The sequence below is a fragment of the Tiliqua scincoides genome, chromosome 14 (genome assembly GCF_035046505.1).
Source record: "Tiliqua scincoides isolate rTilSci1 chromosome 14, rTilSci1.hap2, whole genome shotgun sequence".
In the NCBI taxonomy this organism is placed as follows: domain Eukaryota; kingdom Metazoa; phylum Chordata; class Lepidosauria; order Squamata; family Scincidae; genus Tiliqua; species Tiliqua scincoides.
Window position 1 is genome coordinate 12152009 of NC_089834.1, and position 19171 is coordinate 12171179.

A 19171-nucleotide genomic window follows, 5' to 3' on the forward strand; every position below is an offset into this window, starting at 1 on the left:
AATTGCCACAAAGGTTCTTCTACTAACAGAACTTTGTCAGGCCCTGCAAAGGGGGACACCTCTCCCCCTCCCCACAGCAAGGATCAGACACTCACGTAATTATTGCAACCTACTTCCGGTGATGTCGGAAGGCTCTTGCAACTTCCAGGACTATTGTGCTTGAAAGTGTCAGGAGGAAACCACTTTCCCTCGTGGAGGGAGCAAAGCAAAGCAGTCTCAACATTCCTGGCTTCGGGAAGTATTGCAGGTTCATCACCTTTCTATCTGCTTTAGTTTGTGCCTTTCTGGGCTCTCGGTTTAAAAAAAGATATCAGCTTTGCTGAACAATTCAGTTAAAATGAACACAATGAGGTTGAAAAGGAAGTGTGAAAGGACAACTCCAAGTTATCTGACTTTTGCCATCCCCGGCCCGTGCTTGACATCCACACACACACACACACACACACACACACACAAATTGAAATAGGAACCCCAACAATCATGTTTGTCCCAAGGCAGCCTACAAGGGCAACCGTTGACACCACACACTAGCTTTTCCCAGCAGTCTGTCTTCCAGACATCACCAGATTTCACATCAGTCTCTACAGTTTCTAAACTAGAGCTTTGCTCACTACCGATAAAATCCTTTTTTAAAACGTGAAGATATTCTCAGACACACACCGCCCAGACTACAGACAAGCAAGCGGCACCCAAGTCTCTCTGAAATCCATGGGACCCAAGTCACGACTCACTTGCCCCACAGATTTCCAAGAGAGCGGTTTCATCACAAACACACACCCCCTTGGCAGCTCTCAGAAATACACAGCAGTGTTTGCACTAGGAGATTAAAACTCAAGCCTTTCACAGTACTCACAAGCAGAGCAACTCGGAAATTAAATTCAGAAAGAAAGAAAAAACATTCACTAAAAGTGGGAACAGGAATTTTATGATTACTTCAATGCAGGGGTTTTTAGCTGCCTCTGCAGAAAAGAAAACCAGTCCTCTAAACTGGTCTATTTTAAAGAAGAACTTGGTCGGGTCATCACATGCTAACACCTGGGCTGTTGCAAATTGATGCCACCCCTCCCCAAAAAAAATCTGAATGCAAGCTTTGTTGCTTCCAACAGCAGGCACTTCTCCCTTCGAAAAAAGCCAGTATAAGAACAGCTTTGGGTGGGATTGGCGGGGGGGGGGGGTTTGCAGAATTCAGAAATGTGACCCGAAAATGAGACAAAAGATCCGAAGGTGGGATCCAGCAACACTCTGGTACAAAGAACAGCACGTCCAAAGAAGACATTTCCCTTCCTGGACAAAACGGACATGTTCTGCCCCTGGACATCCTTGTGCTGGAAGCCAGCCAGTTATGTCAACTGGGAAGGGCTGAACCAGTCCCACAATGGCCTATCAGACACCAGGACTGGCACAGGGTGAAGAATGTGGTGAACAGAGTGGGGCACTGAAACCCGAAGATCCCCAAAGGTGTTGAGCAAGGGGTGTGCAAGCAAAGAAACAGAGGGGCCCAGGAACAGCCTAAGAGAGGAGCTTCTTGCTTTTGTTTTAAATGAGAATCAACTTGGGGGGGTTTCTTGTTAACCAAAGTATGGATTCACTCAGACGTTTCCAAAACGTGTGCTCCGGGGACACCCACATTCTTGTTGGCCATGCTGCCAAAATCTCTAACTCTGCGATGAGTGCTTCTCACACGGGTCTCCTGGATGTACTGGCCATTTATTGCCACAGAAGAAAGCACAGAAAGAAAGCGCTGGGAGGGACATGTGAAATCCGTGGCCCATCCCTGAAATGACCGGGGAGCCCCACATGTGCACAAGAGCTCCTGCGCCTGTTGGAAATCTTTGGACTCAGGCAACAAACCTGGTAGTCTCCCCCCCATTGAAACCTGGAGTGTATTCTTAAAAGAAAGCAGGAACCCCCCTGAAGCACATTTGGAAAGTATCCTGTAAGTGCAACTTGCCAAGCCCACCCTATTGGTAAGAAAAACTGAAAGCTGCATCATATGAGGGTATTTTCAGAATACCACACTGAAAAGTGCCCCTGGGCCAGCTCACCAATGTGCACAAAACTCACAAGGGCCCAGTGCCCAGAGAGGAATAACCCGAGGGCCCTTCCTTGCTTATTGGGCCGACAAAGACTGCCCTCACAATTTCTGGGCCACCAAAGTCAGGAACGAACCAGCCAAGCGAGATGAGCTGCGCTCAGGCTTTGGGGGGCTTCAAGCAGACAAAAAAGAATCCTTACCAACTCCGAATTAGCGAGCGTTAACACTGACCCATAAGCCCCCCCAAAGACTCCCTCCTGCAGAACCCACTGCCAGCAGAAAGGAGCTTCAAGATAATTATATTTGGAAGTGGGGGGAGGCACCTGCAGGTCCTGCTTTGTGGTTGTTTCTGCACAAGGCCGGAGAGGAGCCGCTTCCTGTTGCTGCTCTCAGAAACACTGGGGTGACATGACACATGCAGCAACAGCAAACCCACAGAGTCAGGCCATCCACCCGTTTGCAACCTTGTCCTCTCGTTACTTGCACCAAACACTGGATATGTGTTAAACCTTTTTTTAAAGTGCTGTTGACGCGGAATGGAGAAAAGTCTCTTTGTCATTCACCGTAAACCCGTCCAACGGTACCAGCTGTTTAAAAATAAGAACAGAAACTAAGACAAACGTGTGTCTGCACGACAGAATGCAAAAGCCGCCGCCGCCCCCATTTCTCCCCACCCTTCAAGAATCTACCGTGTGAGGACCGTGCGGCGAGAAGCAAAAAACACAGCAGATACTACGAGGCGCAAGTGCAACAAACCAGCAGGCTAAATCAGAGTCCAGCATTTTCCTCAGGAAGCAGCAGCGAACACTTAAAACCACAGGACGTCAAAGTCAGTTCAGTCCAAGTGTGGGGAAGGGGGGGGAAGAGAGAGACATGCTGTTGGTGCCAGCAGAACAGAACAAGGACACAGAATGTCCCCAGCAGTGGGTGGGTGGGTGGATGCCAACCGTACAGCAACAGTCCTCCCACCCTGGCAGGCAGCAATTCCGTCCAAAGGTGCAAGAGGTGCACCCCCCCAAGGATGCAAACGTGAGATCTGAGGACAGGGAGTCACTGTCTCCTCTTGCAGACCTGCCATCTACACCTGAACAGGCTTATTGCGAAGAAGCAAGCGCCTCCCTTCGGTTGCCTGAGGGAGACTGCTCACCGGGTCACACTGCCGGGGTGTGCGAGGGGCCGGCGGCCGCCCTCGCCCGCTCCTCACCAGCGACGATCCCCCTCGGTGGTCACCTCAGCCTCCTCGGACTCCTGGCAGGGGGCTCCAGGCCGTGACCCAGCGTTCAGCACCCACACTCCCGTCCCTTGCAGGACACCCTGCTCAGGGAACCGGCGAAGGAACTAATAGCGACGCAGCGACCCACCGACGCACATCCCCGACGATGCTCTCCTTTCCGTCCAGGGCCTAAAGGCCGTTGCTGTTCCTGTGGCTCAGTGGCGGTTTGGAGAGCTCCACCACCGCCGAACGAGACTTGTTCAGGAATTTGGGTGCTCGCCGTAGCAGCCTCTGGGCTTCCGTGAAGGCTTCGGTCAGCTCCTTCTTCCACTGAACAAACTCGGGGTCGCTCTGGAACAAACACACACACACCCCCCACTCAGAATCCACTGCACTGGAGGGAAATGGCCATTTGCTTCACTGATTCAGTTCTGACTTTGTTATAGTAGGAATCACGAGGGGGGGTGGAGGCCAAGCCATCTCAGAGTCGCCACCTGCAGGTGACCCCCAGGTCACTCTGGAGGAGAGCTGTGACCTGAAGCCGCTGCAGAGGGACGCCAGGACAGCAGCCACCACTAGGGGGCAGGGCTGCTTCTTTGGCAGGCTGCTAGGAGCGACCCACATGCTCCCTCTTTCCCTACGTCTTGTAAACAGCTCCCCGGGGTGTCCAACCCACAGTTCCCCTCTTGGATGTCTCAGCTAGGACCTCGGTAGCACCTCCCATCCCCCCAAAAGACCCAGCCTCAGTTACCTCGCACTGCAGGACAAACTGCTTCCCTCCCTTGATTCTCAACAAGATGCACTTCTTGTCCTTGATCTGAGTCTCCTCCACGGACACAATCTGCTCCATCGTCAGCAGGTTTTGCTAGAGGGGGGCAAAGCAACAGATCCAGGCTGAGCTCGAGGGTCCCTGCCACCGCGTGCCTCGGTGCTGAGACTACAAGGCAGCTGGGTTGGCAGCAAAGTGTTTAGAGAGAACCTGAGCAAGATTTGCAACCGGCTTGTCCTAGAAGGGAAACCAGAACTTTCTAATAACAGAAACCTCACAATGCGTCAGCTGGAGACCACAAAAAATGGAAGGGCCTGTGTGTGAGTGAGCACACACATTTTTCACATTTCCCCCCCCCCCAAACTAAAGCACCAAAGCAGTCTCTGCTCAACAGCTGTCATGGGTGCAAAACAATTCCTTATTTGTAAAAAATAACACTCTTGAAATTACGTGTGCGACCAAGTCCCCTCCACCCATATGTGGATGGAACTTGGCACAGAAAAGCATCGGATCACAAGAACCTGAGCAGACATCACGTCTCAGGACCCTGTCGGGATCGGATCAGAACTTTTGAGCCCTCTTTGGAACAGGACCCCCCCCCCCAACTAGCCCCTGCACTTCATGGGATCAAGAGCAACTGGAGAACACTCACACACACACACACACACACACACACACACACACACGGCCCAAGATTCCAAGCAAGCTACTCCAAGCTACAGATGACCTGCTACCCCCTGCCTGGCCGGACCTCTCCAGCTCCATGCCTTCCAGAGAGGACCAGGCTAAAAAGCAGAGCCTCCCCCGGGCAGCACCAGGCTGCCTGCCCCTGAGCTCAGGGCCAGCTCTAAGCTGCTAACCCGGCACCCGCCGACACCACACCTCACCCAGACCGGCTGCCCTCTCATGTGGACACCTTGCTTGCGAACCTGCTCGGACAGCTCCCCAGTCTGCCTGCAAAGCAGAACACTTCCTGAGGGCTGCCACTGCCCCTAACCAACAGGGAAAACTAACCAGCCTTGCCTCTGGGGCAAGTACCAGGTGTAGGACGTTTTCAGGGGTGGCTCCACCCTCCCTCCCTGCCCCCACCCACCCACTTTTTATCACATGGGCTGCAGGACTGCTGAGTTTATTCGTTTTAGTGCAATTTTTATTGGTTGCAAGTACGGTTTTCATCAAATTCCAGGAGGCATCAGGGTTTTCCCTTCTCTGGCTCCTTTCCCACAACAGAAAAGATCTGGGGGGGGGGGGATAGATTGAGCTCTTTGCACACGGTACACAGCCCCAGGAGCACTGCATAGTACTACTTCTCCCTCCCCCCACCCCAACAAGCAAGGAACATTTCTCAGTTATATATCAGGGAACACCAAGAGTTCTGTACCATTTATCCAGGAATTGGGGGGGGGGGGGGGGATTCAATGAACACAGGCTGCACAAAGCTACAGAGTAAAGGGAACAGTAAAGGGGAACACAGACAAGGTATGTGGGGAGGCTGTTCCTAAAACGAGGCACACTGCGCTACTCCACCACTGCTAGAGTATGTCTCACGGGGTTGGCCTACGAAGCAGAGACTCCCAGCGTCTGAGAGCTGCAGCCAGCTTTCTGGACCAGACTCCAACCACAGTCCGACTCGCTCCTCCAGTTCAAAAGGGTTGCATGAGTCACTGAGCAGGCTGCGTCCAGAGGGAGGCTGCCCCACAGCAATCACTCATGCAGAGAGGCAGCGAGCAGCCTCCTCCCCATGTCAGACTAGCGCTGCAGGGGAAGCAGGCTGAGGACCGCGAAGGCCGAGCCCAGGGGGCAGGCCCCGGAGCGGGTGGGTCTCTGGGCTCAGGAGAGCCCGAGCTCGTTGCCTGCAGCGCACAGCCTGGGGGTGGCTGCCGGAGGGACGCGGCCACCTTACCCACTTGTGCTTTCTGGTGTAAGTGCTCCAGGAACCCTAAATGGGAAAACGAAGGCCATTACCCTCTGGCACCCGAGCCTGCCGCCGCCTCCACCGCTTGCTCCCCAGGCCCAGCTGGACCAGGGAGACCTTGGCCAAGTGCCCGTGGAGCAGGTGGCAGGCGCACCTGCATGGCCAGCCCCCCCTCCGTCTCACGCGCACGCAACAGCGGCAGCTCCCCACTCACCCGTGACTCTCCTTCTCCGCGCCACTCCAGCCGGTTGGGAAAGAGGTAAAAGTAGCGCCGCTGCCACTGCGTCAGGAAGGGATTCCCCAGTTTCAGAAGGTAGCCGTGCATGATGCAGTCCTTCCCAGATGCGTAGTCTGTCACATATGGGGGGGCAGAAGAGAGTGGGCAGGGAGGGGGCTCTGAACTGCACACCCTGCTCCCCCTCCGCACTGGGCACTGGACCAAACAACCCACCTCCACCTACCCAACCCGCAGGAGTCACGCCATCCCTGCCCTGCACACAGGACATCACGGGCTCAAGCACTGGCTGAGCTGGGAAAAGACCCTTCTCCACCTGACGCTCTGGGCAGTCACTGCCAGATGGACCAAGGCCAGGCTCAATGGGGGGGGCAGCTTCTTCAGTCTGCTGGGGGCCCCTGCAGGTTGCTAGAATGTGGTCACAGCGGCTTCTGGGCCCCCACTCCATCTCGGAAGCCGGCACAGCAACTGCTCCACTAATGCCAGAAGCCTGCCAGTCTGCTTCCCAGGAACAGCCAGCCAGCGTCCCACAAACGCCACCCTGAGACGGCAGAAAGGTGCCCCCTCCCCTTCCACCCTGAGGCCACTACCTTCCTCGTGGCCAAGCTGCTTGTTCTTCGCTCGCTTCCTGGATTCCACCTTGTCGGTGTCAGCATTCACTGCCTCGAAAACCGTTTCGGCCACTTCCTGTTCCCAGCGCTCGGAGATGACCAGCGGGAAGTTCTTGTACAGCTCTTGGTCGCTGTCCAGCAACTGGCAAAAGTGGGGCAGCAGAAGAGTCATGGGGGAGGAGCCAGTGGCCTTCCAGCCCCGTCCCAGCCCTCCCACAATGCTGTGACCCTCTGAAGACGGTCTGTGTCTGCACCCCACTGAAGGGGAGAGGTTGGCTTGACGATCCCCTTTTGGCGAAGGCTTCCCAGAAACCAGTACTAAGTAACTTCTTTTTTAATTGCGCAGGCAGGCTGTGCGGAGTTAAAATGCTCTCCAACAAAGCTGGGATCGGAGCAGAAGCCTGGGCCGGGCTCCGTGGTCAGGGCTGAAGGGCACACGAGCCCAGGCCTCCCCTGGCAGTCCAACACCATCTTCACCAGGCCACACTGACCCTCCAAGGCCCCGGCGCAGCCTGGGAGACTGCAGACTGGCTGCAAGTCCTGCTTCCTGGAGCCCCCCCATCGCAGGTCCAAGAGCCTGGTGGGACCAGCACACACCTTGATGCCTTTTGTGTCTTCTTCGTCAAAGGAGCCAATGTCGAAAGCGTCGGCTGCGTTCACTTCTCCCCGTGGAGGGATCAAGGGTGGGGAGTACTGGCAAGGCAAGGGCAGCAGGTTAGGGGTCTGCAGCCAGTGGAGGTTTTGACTCGGCACTGACAGGTTTTGCGCCTCCCACAAAACAAAGCTAAGAACTCACTCCGGAGGGCACCTGAACTGCGCCGTGGCTTCTCAGGCCACGTTTAGACCAGGGCAGAGCAGAAGGGAAAGGAGAAGGCACAGGACCCTCCACACAGACGGGGCTTTGGGAAAGGAGCTGTTCTCTGCTGCTGACTCAGTGGGCAGGGAAGAGGCCCATCTCCATGGACCGGAGAGTCCATCTGCCCAGGGGCAGCCCACTGACTGCAATTTGGACTGCTCCGGTGCCTCACCTTCTGCAAGTAGACCTGCTGCCAATCCGTGCCTTTGAAGAAGGGGTGCTCCTTCACCTCCTGCGCACTGCGAAAGAAAGCAGGACCAGAAGGCGTCTCGGTCAAGCCCCAAAGGCGTTCACACCGCAAAGGAAAGGGTTCTGCGTCGTGGCGAGTCAGATCCATGGATACTGGGGAACACAGGAAGGACTGTCCCTTCCTGTGAAGGACTGTGTGGACTCATTCATCACTTAAAATGGCATTAACTTGCATAGGTGTAAACAAGCTTTCCAGAGCAAGTGACATACTTGCTTTGCTTTTAAGCAATGCAGGAGTGTGCCAAGGCAGGGACCAGAGTCAGTCCTTCCTGTGCGACGGAGGCAGGCCTGATCTTAGATGGCCCCCTTTAGAAGTGGCATTCCCTACTATAGGGAGGCAAAAGAGGTGTGCCCCCCTCTTGAGGACGGGGCTTGACTGCCCACAGTTTTCACATGGGGTTGTGTTGCAAACACATTTTGGATGAAAGCTCTGTTGCCCAATGAACTAAGGGCGCCTTCGCAGTGAATTCAAACTTTCCCAACAGGCTAATCAGCGCAAGGGCTGCTGCCGCATTGCCTTTGCTTAGGGCAGAAGTGGAATGACACCCCAAAGACAAGCAGCCCTGTCCCTTCAAGCCACGACTCACCTGCCACCCCGACAGCCAAGTCTCTTGCTGACGTCTCTCTGGAGAAGACCTTCCAAGAGGGACTTCAGGTCGGGAGAAAAGGAATCGGGCAATTCCACGTTCTGGAGGGGAAATGAGAACACGGGTCACGGAGCTGAGCCCCCCACCCGCTCGCTGGGGAAGGGCACTGGACAGCCTCTCTCTCCGTCTGAACTTCCTGGCAGGTAGGCACAGGGCAGTAAGGTCCAGCCTTGTGTGTTCAGAAGAAGCAGGACAGACACATGCGAAAACATTCACTGCAGCACGTTAAAGCAACTGTTACCTTGCACATGCTCTATCTTGTCTGATCTCAGAAGCTAAGCAGAGTCAGGCCTGGTTAGTACTTGGATGGGAGACCGCCTGGGAATACCGGGTGCTGTAGGCTTATGCCATAGTCTTTTGAGAGTGAAGGTTGCCAACCATCTCCCTATACTGAACACTATCTCCCCATCTTGTCTGATCTCGGAAGCTAAGAAGGGTCAGGCCTGGTTAGTACTTGGATGGGAGACCGCCTGGGAATACCCGGTGCTGTAGGCTGATACCAGAGTCTTTCCAGACTGAAGGTTGCCAAGCAGCACATTAAAGGGATACTTGGATCAGTGCTCAGAAAGAAAATCGCTGAGCTCCACAGACCGGGAGCACAGGCGCAACACGGCTGCGGAGCACGTCGCTCAACACTGGAGGGCGCTGTTCAACTCACCACAGTGAGAGTCATGCGGTCGATCTCGTGCTTGTCTTTGGTTTTGTGCTGCCTGAAAGGGCTGTGTCTGCAGAGTGGGGAAGAGAGACAAGACCCCAACTCAGGCAGGAGCGTGCACAGGAAAGAGCAGGCAGCCTTCTGACGCTGGGCGACAGGGCAAGAGAGAAACGATGACCACTCAGGAGAGGTCTCCGGGGCTCAAGGCAGCCTGCCACCTCGTCCAACCACCACGTGTCGTGCAGCAAAATGCCCCCTGGTCACAGAAGACTTGGCTTGAGGCCAACCTCCAGTTCCTTGTAGTTTCCAACCTACAAGAATCTGCCCCTTCCACACAAACAAGCCCCCACCACACACACACACAAGTGCAACTGCAGGGCTCACCCTCGGAGGAGCTTGAAGAGCATGCAGCCCAAGGAGAACCAGTCTGCGCTGCTGTCGTACGCCGTGCCCTTCTGCAGCACCTCGGGGGCCATGTAGCCGTGGGTCCCGCTGCGGAAAGGAGCAAGACGGTGCCAGTGAGCGCCTCTCTTGCGCAGCAGGGCTCCCAGCAGCCTGCCCGATACTTACACGCTGGCGTGGGGCTTCTTCTTGGAGAAATCGCAAGCCAGTCCCAGGTCGGAGATCCGCACGTGGCCGTGTTCGTCCAGGAGGATATTGGCCGGCTGTGGGAGCACCACAGGAAGCGCTGGTTATACTTGGCAAGCAAAACAAAGCAGACACAACCCACAAGGCCCATTCCCCAGGCTGCAAACAGACCACACACACACCCTGCTGTCCAAAAACCACTCAGCAGATTTTTCATTGCTCCTTGGTTGCTTCTTGCTCAACGCCCCCCCCCGCCCCCACAGCTGCCCCTGGAGCCACCCCAACCGTGCTCAAGAGTTACCTTCAGGTCCCTGTAGACCACAAAGCGGCTGTGCATGTGCTCCAGCCCAAGGATGATCTCCGTGGCATAAAAACGCATCTCCTTCTCTGAAAACACTCCGTGCTGTGAGAGGTGGTAGTGCAGGTCTCCACCTAGAAGTGAAACGGAAGGGGCGGAGCTCAGCGGAGCGGTCCCTGCTCCGCACATGGAAGGGTCTGGGGTCCAGCCAGGGCCAGCCCAAGACCTCCTGTCGTGGGAGGCCACCCCAAAGCACAGCTCAATCCAAGCAGGCAGCAATTCATCAGATGGTGCGTGCAAGCACAGCGCTAGTTCCTGAGCCTCCAAACCCAAGCAGCGGGGGCGGGGGGGGGACAAACAAAGCCTTCCTCTGCCCAAAGCAAGACAAGCCTCTGCGACAGGCAGAAAAGGAAGCCTCTCCACTGTCCTCCTTCCCCCTCGTGCAACATTCCAGCTTGCTGTTTGAAACGTCCACTGGCACCGAGTGGCATGACGTATTCTGAGCACAGAGGCGACCCGCAGGGCACCTGAGCACTTCACCGCTGATTTTTCAGAGAGGTAGACCCCCTGCTCACCATTCATCAAGTCCAGGATGAAGCACAGCTTGTCTGGGGTATGGAAGGCGTAGGTCATGCACACAATAAAAGGGCAGTCCTAGAACAGGGGAGAGAGCAAGCAACATAAGAACATAAGAACAGCCCAACTGGATCAGGCCAAAGGCCCATCTAGTCCAGCTTCCTGTATCTCACAGCAGCCCACCAAATGCCCCAGGGAGCACACCAGATAACAAGAGACCTGCAAGGCTTCCTGGGAATTGTAGTTAAGAACATAAGAACAGCCCCACTGGATCAGGCCATAGGCCCATCTAGTCCAGCTTCCTGTATCTCACAGCAGCCCACCAAATGCCCCAGGGAGCACACCAGATAACAAGAGACCTGCAAGGCTTCCTGGGAATTGTAGTTAAGAACATAAGAACAGCCCCGCTGAATCAGGCCACAGGCCCATCTAGTCCAGCTTCCTGTATCTCACAGCGGCCCATCAAATGCCCCAGGGAGCACACCTGATAACAAGAGACCTGCAAGGCATTCTGGGAATTGTAGTTAAGAACATAAGAACAGCCCCACTGGATCAGGCCATAGGCCCATCCAGTCCAGCTTCCTGTATCTCACAGCGGCCCACCAAATGCCCCAGGGAGCACACCTGATAACAAGAGACCTCATCCTGGTGCCCTCCCTTGACAACATGACACAAGACACTGCTGTTATAACAACTCACACCTGCCCCACCCTTCCAGCCACGCCAAATGCGTTTCATCAGCAAGTAGAGAACATCACACACTTCTGGCTTGCTTATGGCGCAAAAGGTGCAGTAAGAGATTGGCCCAAGGCTGCTGGACGTGTCCGGAGTTGGGCCGCTCAGTCCTGAGCTCTATCCTGGGACCTCTTCTTCTGCATGACTTTGTCCAATCCCCTTTTAAATCCACTTAACCAAGAGGCCATCACCCAAGCTGGTGCCCAATGAGTTCTGGTAATTTCCCATCAGTTAATAAATTAAACTAACCTTGTGTGATTATTGTGAGGATGAGATCAGAAGTAAATACCTAAGGATACATTCACTCTAAGCCTTTGGGCCAGGATGGGTCGGAAATTAGACAACAACCAAATTCATTTCCAGCCATCCCACAAGCCACTGGCTCTTGCACCAACACAGGTGGGCAGGCTGGATATCCCAAGCCCTGGAATTCCTCTGAAGAGGCTCTTATCCATCGTTGTAAGCAAACTATGACAGTTTCAGCAGTCAAAAGGATATGTTTTTCTGGTCCTACTTTACAGACTCCAGAGTGGATGAAAGGTGTCAGCCAAGAGGATGTCATGTCAGGGATCCAGGTGCAAAAACCACACCGGATCCTTCCTGCCAGACACATCTGCTCTGCCCAGCAGGCCACCTTGGAGACTTTGGAAGCCAGAGGCAGACATTCAGACCTCTATGCTGTGGGGCTGGTTTTTCCTCCTTCCCCCACACACAAAGACTGCTCTCCATCAGAAAAGAATTCCTAAGGGGCTGGAGTGGAGCAAAACAGGACCGTTGCAAATCTCTCTCCCCAACTGGTTGCAGGGGACAAAGGGCCCCCCTTTTTTGGGAGTGATCTATTTGACAAGAGGGTCCATCTGCTGCTTTGTCTGGCCTCCCCCTGCCTTTCAAGCATTATGCGGTGTTGAGGTGCCCGTGAAAGGCGCGTCCATTGGCTCCTGGGCTCTGTGTGCACAGATAAGCTGCGGGGAGTGGACTTGCCTGGCTGGCCTGAACCTGGAAACTGTGGGTGGGAAAGAGGAGAACAACAAAGGGAGGCTGGACGGCCTTTGGAAGGAGCTCCAGTCCCAAAACCAAGCGGCAAGTCGCTGCCACTCCAGAGTGCTTGAAGCACAAGCAAGATTCAGGGTCTGATCCCAGAAAAATAATTGGCAACCTTCAGCCTGGAAAGACTATGGTAGAAGCCTACAGCACCCGGTATTCCCAGGCAGTCTCCCATCCAAGTACTAACCAGGCCTGACCCTGCTTAGCTTCCGAGATCAGACAAGATAGGGAGATAGTGTTCAGTATAGGGAGATGGTTGGCAACCTTCAGTCTCGAAAGACTATGGTAGAAGCCTACAGCACCCGATATTCCCAGGTGGTCTCCCATCCAAGTACTAACCAGGCCTGACCCTGCTTAGCTTCCGAGATCAGACAAGATCGGGAGATAGTATTCAGTATAGGGAGATGGTTGGCAACCTTCAGTCTGGAAAGACTATGGCAGAAGCCTACAGCAGCCGGAATTCCAGGGCGGTCTCCCATCCAAGTACTAACCAGGCCTGACCCTGCTTAGCTTCCGAGGTCAGACAAGATCAGGAGATAGTGTTCAGTATAGGGAGATGGTTGGCAACCTTCAGTCTCGAAAGACTACGGTATAAGCCTACAGCACCCGGAATTCCAGGGCGGTCTCCCATCCAAGTACTAACCAAGCCTGACCCTGCTTAGCTTCCAAGATTAGACAAGATAGGGCATGTGCAGGGTAAACCTCTCAATATAAAGCTATGAGGGATCTGGCAACAGGGCTGCTTGGTTCACCACCCCCAGACCATGTCTCCAGCTTCCCTTTCTCCTGGCATCCCTGCCCACGCAGCCCCCTTTCCTTCGAGGCTTCTTCTAACTGCATTTCCCCCTGAGGTCCGCTCCTGCCCTGCCTCCTTCCAGCCATCCAGGTTCTGAGCTCCTCCACTCAAGAACACTGGAGCAGCCATGCTGCTGTCAGACCAGGTGGCTCTGCCAAGCTCCTCGCTTAGACAAAGCCCATCTCCGGTTTGTCAGTCTTCCAGCCCCCTCCCTGCAGAAAAGTCTCAGCACTCCCCAAAAGGCCACCCAGGGAATCGACGGGTGAAGTCGCCTTTGAGCCCAGGCTTCTCAGGCTGAAGGTCAAAAGTCCGGACCCCTTTGGCTGCCTGCCAAAGAGGCCCCCCAAAACCAAGCTTCTTGTCTGGAAAACACACTTTACAGGGTCTCCCAGTCTCCCTGAATCTTTTTTCAGATTTTAATGTGAAAGAGGAAGGGAGAGGATGAATTTGGCTTGGAATAAGATGAGCTACGCCCCAAGTCCACACTGCTGAAAGGGGGTCTGCTTGCCCATCTCTAGGCCCAAGTAAACAGAATTCCTTTACTCTGGTGCAATTCCTCTAGCTTGATCCTTCTCCAGAAAACCAACCCAGACCCCCAGACAGGTTTCCACAGTGCAGGGGACTGCAAATTCATTGGGAACCAAACTGTCACCATGAACAAAACATTAACCTTTCCGCCAGCATCCCACGTAACCATGGCAATCAGAGCTGCCTGAGGCTTGACGTAACAAGATTATCATTCCCTGAAGATTCTGCCACTTCAACAGCTGTTCCCTCATCAGACCAAACAGACACGCTCGGGGTGGGGGCTCAACAGAGGCGGCTCGTGCAAGAATCTGCCTCAGAACTGGCAACTTTTCCCCTGGTCCTCAAATGACCTGCAGGTCAGGGAAAGCAGCAGATGATGCCAAACCACTCAAGATGGCACAGAGCAAAGCAGACTGCCAAGAGCCCCAAGAGGACCTCTCCAAGCTGGGCAAACGTGGTTTAACACCTGTTGGTGTCAAGTGAGGCACCCCAGGGCCAAACATCAAGGTACACTGATGGGGTCCAAGTTGTTGGGAGGGACCAAGAAAGAGGTGGTGGTGGAGCCCTGATCTGTGGGGCAGCCACATCTGGTAATTGCACCACACCCCAAGGAGATACTGTGGAACAGGAAAGAGGGCAAAATAGAGCAGCCAATGAAACTGGAGGGCCGGGGCATCTTCCTTACAGGGAAACGTTCTAGCATGTGCTGCTGATTAGCATGGAAATGAGGTGTTTACAGGGAGACACGACTGAGGCGTATAAAACCCTGCAAGGTGTGGTGAAAGCAGAGCAGACAGATGTCCCCCCCCCCTTGCAGAACCAGGCTGGGTAGCCTGAAGAAACTGATGGGCGGGGGACCAAAAGGAGAGACTTCCTCATACAGTGCAAAAGGAGTCTGAAGAACTCATTGCCACAGAGCGGGTGACTGCCCTGAGCAAGGGTGGCTCTAAACTCACAGAGAACCAGAGCTCTAACATGCGCCCCCTCCAGATTCAGTCGACCTCCAAATGCCACTGCAGGGCAGCAATGGAAAGGCCTTTCCCCCCTGCTCTTGCGCTTCCTAGAGGCTGCCGTGGGCCACTCGGGATCACCGGGTGCTGGATAAGATGGCCCTGCCAACTCATCACGCGCACCCCCCACACCAGCTGGTGTTTAGCGGCACACTCACTTTGGGTGAGATCTCCCTGTTAAAAACAATCCTATACATTCACTCTCACACACGCACACCCTAAGATTAAAAGAACAAGTCAGGTCTCTTAGAAGTGTGCGCGAGGCCACGGCCCACTCACGCCGGTGCTGACGAGCGACAGCATAATCCTCTCGTTCAAGGCCAGCGTCTCCCCTTGCTTCATCTTGATCCTCTTCTTGTCCAGACATTTCATGGCATACCTGGAAAGAGGGGCTTCTTGAGGAGCCGTGCTTGAATCAGCTGCCCTCCCCACCCCCAGTGGCCATCAACGGGCCGGGGCTGACAATCAGAAGCAGGAAGGGAAGCAAGCAGGCAGATCGCTCAAGGCCCAAGAACACTTCCTTGGGAGAAGCTCGGCTGACACTGTGTGGTCTGATGGAGTCGGACGGAACCCTGCTGGCTCCTCACCTGGTAGCTGCAGAGATCTAGGCAGCTTGCAAGACTCTCCCCAGTGGCACAGAGGAAACAACCCCCTCTTTGTGCAACCCCTCAGCCTTGCACAATGGCCCAAGCCACATCAAGGGATATGAGGATCTACTCCAAAGATTCCACGCCATAGGTAAGGGAGGGAGCTGGGAGGCAGGCCCACGTGGTTCAAACCTCACTTTGGCCACAAACTTGCTGGAGGACATTCTGCACTACCTAACTGTGAGGGTGGTGTCACAGTCCAAGGATGCAAGTGCCAGATTCTTCCCTGAGAGCAGCATGGAACCACTCTCACCCTTGCACAGCTCAGAAGGAAGCAAGGCTTGCAAGGATTAACCAGCAGTGCACTGGGCTTTTCTAGATCGGCCAGGATGCTTCAGGACTGGAGAATGGGACGCGCTTCCCAATGAGAGATGCACTTCAAACCCCTCAGGAACTGGGTCAGTTAAACCCACAGTGATGCAATTCACCCTCATGCCAATTCTTCCGCTTCTGGGGGGGTTTCATTTGGTTGCATTAAAGCTTCTCTCATCGAAACACAAGCAAAAGGTACTTGCATTTTCCCCGTGTCTGCTTTCCGACAGCCATAAACTTCTCCAAAGCCTCCTCGCCCAATGATCCGGTGCACGCTGAAGTCATTCATGGTCAACTGTGGGTGGAGAAGACAAAAAGGAAGCCACGCTTGCACCGCTGCCCCCTCTCCCAAATCAGACCTGGATTGTGTTGGTAGAAAGAACCAGCTGCCCTTCTGTGGCTTTGCAGGAGTTCGGCAGTTCTCAGGAAAGAAACACACTCAATTTCCTTGCAATGCAGGGAAGCACTCCGGAAATCCACAGAGGGGACAGGGAAGAAAACGCTGGGAAGGATTTCAGGGGACTGAGCACAAGAGCCAAACCACTGGGGCTCGGTCCCACAGACGTGGTTTGCCCAAGAAATGTTCCTGCTGGACGAAGCCAGCCCCAGAGCTCAGTCTGAACGGGGTCCTGGAGTCTGTGCAGAAATCCAAGAATGCTGGACGTATGCCTGTTCCCCCCCTCCACTGAAGAACTGAATCGTGCAGTTTCTTGGCCATGCCCTCAGGAACGACTAAGCCCTGGCATCTCTCATTAACCACAACCCCAAAGGTTTGTTTTAGCAGGACCACTTTCAAAACGCAAGGAAAAGCCCCGGTCTTTTCCACAATGATGGGCTGCGTGGCATGACCTACCTCCTTTTTTTTTTTTTACTGAAGTCTCTACATCCCAGCAGTGTCTTTTAAAGGTATGAAGCAAGAGTAGGAAGCACACTCAGAATCTCCACTGGGGGAGATTCAGCAGCACCAGTGAGGCCCTTCAGCGGTGGCACCTGTGCTTCAGAGCGCCAGGCCTCACAAAGCTCGCCCAGCTCTCTCGCAACACACCTTCAGACACGGAGCCTCTGATCACAGACAACATGCATTTGCTCTGCTCTGCTCCTATGTCTTCCTTCCTGGTCGTGCCCTTTTGCATTCTGAATGCTTTTGGCGGGGTTTGCGTTGTCTGCAATTCAGAGTTACTTCTGGTGACAAGACAGAACTTCTCTTTAAAGATAAATAAATCCTGAGCCTGCCATATGACATTAGAACAGTGTTCTTCAATCTGTGGGCCAGGACCCCGATGTGGTCATGAAGCCTCATGTTGGGGGCTGCAGCAACCTTTCCAAGTCTGTGAGAGAGAGGGCTTGGACCCCATCCAACAATGGGACCGTCTTGCCAAAACTGAGTTCTTGCTATAATCCTGCACAGCCTCTTCTTGCTGTCTTGCTCCACAGCTACTAAGATCAGCCCTGCTCAGGTTGCTACCTCGCAAGGCCATTGGGAAGACACAAGAGGTAGGGAGAAATGGAGCAGAGGGTGGGCAGCAATGGGAGCGGATTGGGTCCTAAGGGGCAGGATTGGCAGTGGGTCCCCAGTCTCATGACTGATCAATCGGGATCACGGCACAAAGTAGGCTGAAGACCACTGCATTAGAACATCAGAAGTGTCTTTTTGGAACAGACCACAGTTCCGAATTCTAGGCAGGAATTTGAAGCAGCAGACAGGGGCCTCCACCAGAAGCCACTCGGTGGTCTACCTTTGCCCTAACCACTGCTCTTAAGTCACACATGCTCACACACCCCCTCCGCATTAACTTACATGGATGTTCAGTTCTACGTTTTTCCACTGACAAAATCTCGTGAACTTATCACTGCAAAGAAGAAAAAGAGAAGAGAGATCTCAGTTGCGCATCACGGTACTGTCGGGGGGGGCCCCCGCCATGCCCTGACACCCGACTTACCCTGGAGCGGGGACCCTTTGCCCAGGCTGGGGAGGCTTCCCTGTCCTTGAGGGGGGGCAAAGAGGGTTGGCTCACCCCACCCAGGCAAGGGAGGCTGGCAGGGTAAACAAGGAAACAAGCCAGGAACAGGAAAGGCCTTTTCTGCCCCACCTGGAGGAAGGGGAGGGGCCAAAGGGGGCAGGCTTGCTCCATAAAACAGGGAAGCAGTGATGAGAGGAAGCAGCGTGAAGTACATAAGAACATAAGAACAGCCCCACTGGATCAGGCCACAGGCCCATCTAGTCCAGCTTCCTGCATCTCACAGCAGCCCACCAAATGCCCCAGGGAGCACACCAGATAACAAGACCTGCAAGGCATTCTGGGAATTGTAGTTAAGAACATAAGAACAGCCCCACTGGATCAGGCCATAGGCCCAGCTAGTCCAGCTTCCTGTATCTCACAGCGGCCCACCAAATGCCCCAGGGAGCACACCAGATAACAAGACCTGCAAGGCCTCCTGGGAATTGTAGTTAAGAACATAAGAACAGCCCCACTGGATCAGGCCATAGGCCCATCTAGTCCAGCTTCCTGCATCTCACAGCAGCCCACCAAATGCCCCAGGGAGCACACCAGATAACAAGACCTGCAAGGCATTCTGGGAATTGTAGTTTAAGAACATAAGAACAGCCCCACTGGATCAGGCCACAGGCCCATCTAGTCCAGCTTCCTGCATCTCACAGCGGCCCACCAAATGCCCCAGGGAGCACACCAGATAACAAGAAGACCTGCAAGGCCTCCTGGGAATTGTAGTTTAAGAACATAAGAACAGCCCCACTGGATCAGGCCAAAGGCCCATCTAGTCCAGCTTCCTGCATCTCACAGCGGCCCACCAAATGCCCCAGGGAGCACACCAGATAACAAGAAGACCTGCAAGGCCTCCTGGGAATTGTAGTTTAAGAACATAAGAACAGCCCCCACTGGATCAGGCCACAGGCCCATCTAGTCCAGCTTCCTGCATCTCACAGCAGCCCACCAAATGCCCCAGGGAGCACACCAGATAACAAGACCTGCAAGGCATTCTGGGAATTGTAGTTAAGAACATAAGAACAGCCCCACTGGATCAGGCCATAGGCCCAGCTAGTCCAGCTTCCTGTATCTCACAGCGGCCCACCAAATGCCCCAGGGAGCACACCAGATAACAAGACCTGCAAGGCCTCCTGGGAATTGTAGTTAAGAACATAAGAACAGCCCCACTGGATCAGGCCATAGGCCCATCTAGTCCAGCTTCCTGCATCTCACAGCAGCCCACCAAATGCCCCAGGGAGCACACCAGATAACAAGACCTGCAAGGCATTCTGGGAATTGTAGTTTAAGAACATAAGAACAGCCCCACTGGATCAGGCCACAGGCCCATCTAGTCCAGCTTCCTGCATCTCACAGCGGCCCACCAAATGCCCCAGGGAGCACACCAGATAACAAGAAGACCTGCAAGGCCTCCTGGGAATTGTAGTTTAAGAACATAAGAACAGCCCC

The 19171-nt window shown here is 54.3% G+C and overlaps 1 protein-coding gene and 1 pseudogene across 1 annotated transcript in view; both read right to left on the reverse strand.

The window, feature by feature from the left end:
- Nucleotides 1-3437: 3437 nt before the first annotated feature.
- GRK3 (G protein-coupled receptor kinase 3) overlaps nucleotides 3438-19171 on the reverse strand; it is a 42953-nt gene continuing 27219 nt past the window's right edge. Inside the window, exons 7-21 of the mRNA XM_066609804.1 lie at nucleotides 17518-17569; nucleotides 15923-16014; nucleotides 15040-15139; nucleotides 10647-10725; nucleotides 10075-10205; nucleotides 9756-9850; nucleotides 9570-9677; nucleotides 9189-9255; nucleotides 8471-8571; nucleotides 7807-7873; nucleotides 7376-7471; nucleotides 6758-6920; nucleotides 6147-6283; nucleotides 4000-4113; nucleotides 3438-3599 (exon numbers count right to left, since the gene is read on the reverse strand). Coding sequence (XP_066465901.1) covers nucleotides 3438-3599; nucleotides 4000-4113; nucleotides 6147-6283; nucleotides 6758-6920; nucleotides 7376-7471; nucleotides 7807-7873; nucleotides 8471-8571; nucleotides 9189-9255; nucleotides 9570-9677; nucleotides 9756-9850; nucleotides 10075-10205; nucleotides 10647-10725; nucleotides 15040-15139; nucleotides 15923-16014; nucleotides 17518-17569 — 1564 coding nt within the window. The remainder of the gene's footprint in view (nucleotides 3600-3999; nucleotides 4114-6146; nucleotides 6284-6757; nucleotides 6921-7375; nucleotides 7472-7806; nucleotides 7874-8470; nucleotides 8572-9188; nucleotides 9256-9569; nucleotides 9678-9755; nucleotides 9851-10074; nucleotides 10206-10646; nucleotides 10726-15039; nucleotides 15140-15922; nucleotides 16015-17517; nucleotides 17570-19171) is intronic.
- Nucleotides 12717-12839, reverse strand: LOC136634923 (5S ribosomal RNA; annotated as a pseudogene).